This window comes from Anoplophora glabripennis, unplaced genomic scaffold (assembly GCF_000390285.2).
Source record: "Anoplophora glabripennis isolate ALB-LARVAE unplaced genomic scaffold, Agla_2.0 scaffold5562, whole genome shotgun sequence".
NCBI classification, from domain to species: domain Eukaryota; kingdom Metazoa; phylum Arthropoda; class Insecta; order Coleoptera; family Cerambycidae; genus Anoplophora; species Anoplophora glabripennis.
In genome coordinates, this window is record NW_019421646.1 from 2,558 (window position 1) to 4,427 (window position 1,870).

Sequence of the window (1,870 nt, forward strand, 5' to 3'; positions counted from 1 at the left end):
AAAACGGAATCTTCTATTACAGATTTCTAATTCTGCATTTGTTGTTGAGTTGGATGATTATCCAAGAATGCTGTATTACATTATAAGATTCTAGAATATTTCCAAAAATAATATCGTTAACTGTTTCCCAATTAAAATACATTAATCAACGATACAATCAGTGTGTAGGATATTACAGATTTACTCTGATATTTCTGTATTTACAGTGCGAGAGGGTAGTACTGCCAATGAAGTATAGAATGCTCTGTATATTTATTTTCTAGAGTCACTGAATAGAGAGAGTACCGCCAACAATGTTCCCATAAGTTAGATAAAGAAACCATAACCTCTCTTTCTAATGTCCCGAACATGGCGTTGGTTGACAAATCGGAATTGGATGCAGTGAATATATGGTTGCATAGCTTGCGGCAGTAATCGGACCCGAGATCTAACCGATTATAACTATGTATATGCAACTAAACATACATTTGGATCGAACATGGGGGGCGATGGCGGTACTCTCTCAATTCAATGACTGTACTGTTCATATCATTACTCTGGTGAACAAAACAATACCATAAGTTATTTCGTATGAGCATGTAATAATAATTACTGACTGTAGTGTTTTATTAGTAAATTTGCTATAACAGTGTAAATATTGTTTTGCATCCGCAATGGATGGTTCGTTATGCTTTAAAAAATTATACTAAGTATTAACAAATAGTACCCAAAATAACAATCAAGAATGCTGGATAGTGTACACTTTTTTAAACATCTAAAAAATTCTTACCTTTTTATTCACTTTTGAAATGGAACAAGTTGAAATAAATGGTATAAATAGTTTCATTTTTATTGGTATTTGAAGATTAACTTTTCAATAAAGAACACTAAATAATTATTACGTATTTTTATTAATAAAAATTAATTATACAAGTAGGTACATAGAAATATAATCGGAATACGAGTTATGTATATCAGTCTTCAGTAATTGCTGCAATGACACATGAAAAAAAAATAATAATGCAATATAATATAATGGAATCTAAACTATAAACTTTATTTCTTTCCCTCATCCAGTTTTAAGCTCTTCACCAGTTGTATTGGAATATGTTTGCTCCCTTCGACCTTGGGAGCAGTGATGGACAAAACTCCATCCGCCGTTAGTTTCGACTCGACCCGACTGACATCCCAGTTTTTCGGAAGAACGTACTTTCTAACAAAATGCCGGGAAATGTAACCATGCTCATCCTGCTGTTCCTCATGCTTTCCCTCTATAGTTACCGTATTATTTCCAGTTACTTTCACAGAAAGTTCCTCCGGTTTGAACTGTTGGACATCGACGTTGGTATGGAATTTTTCCCCTCTGAGGATCGAATATAATCCTGAATCCTTAATTTTACAGTTTAGATATTCCAGAGGGCTGGTAAGCAAGTTCCTTGGCACAACTGCTTGAGTGTAATCTTCGGCATTCCTCCAGAGTCCTAAACCACTGTTCCAGTATCTGGAAGGCCGGTGGAAGTCCTCAACCCATGGAATTAGAGACATTTTTTTATCGTTTGTTTTATGTATAATAACGCTTGACAACCTCCAGTCTCGTACGCGTTCAAATTCAAACTGCCGTTTAGCACAACTCAAAGAGATATTCCAGAGGGCTGGTAAGCAAGTTCCTTGGCACAACTGCTTGAGTGTAATCTTCGGGATTCCTCCAGAGTCCTAAACCACTGTTCCAGTATCTGGAAGGCCGGTGGAAGTCCTCAACCACTGTTCCAGTATCTGGAAGGCCGGTGGAAGTCTTCAACCCATGGAATTAGAGACATTTTTCTATCGTTTGTTTTATGTATAATAACGCTTGACAACCTCCAATCCCGTACGCGTTCAAATTCAAACTGCC

General features: G+C 36.3%; 1 protein-coding gene across 1 annotated transcript; it reads right to left on the reverse strand.

The window, feature by feature from the left end:
* Positions 1–880: 880 nt before the first annotated feature.
* On the reverse strand, positions 881–1,599 carry LOC108916734 (alpha-crystallin B chain-like). Its single transcript, XM_023457095.1, has one exon. It carries the CDS (start codon positions 1,522–1,524, stop codon positions 1,036–1,038), a length of 489 nt encoding a protein of 162 aa, XP_023312863.1. The 5' UTR covers positions 1,525–1,599; the 3' UTR covers positions 881–1,035.
* Between the last annotated feature and the right edge of the window lie 271 nt (positions 1,600–1,870).

Excerpts from the sequence above, each read along its gene's own strand:
- LOC108916734 (XM_023457095.1), bottom strand. The coding sequence starts at position 1,524 with ATGTCTCTAATTCCATGGGTTGAGGACTTCCACCGGCCTTCCAGATAC.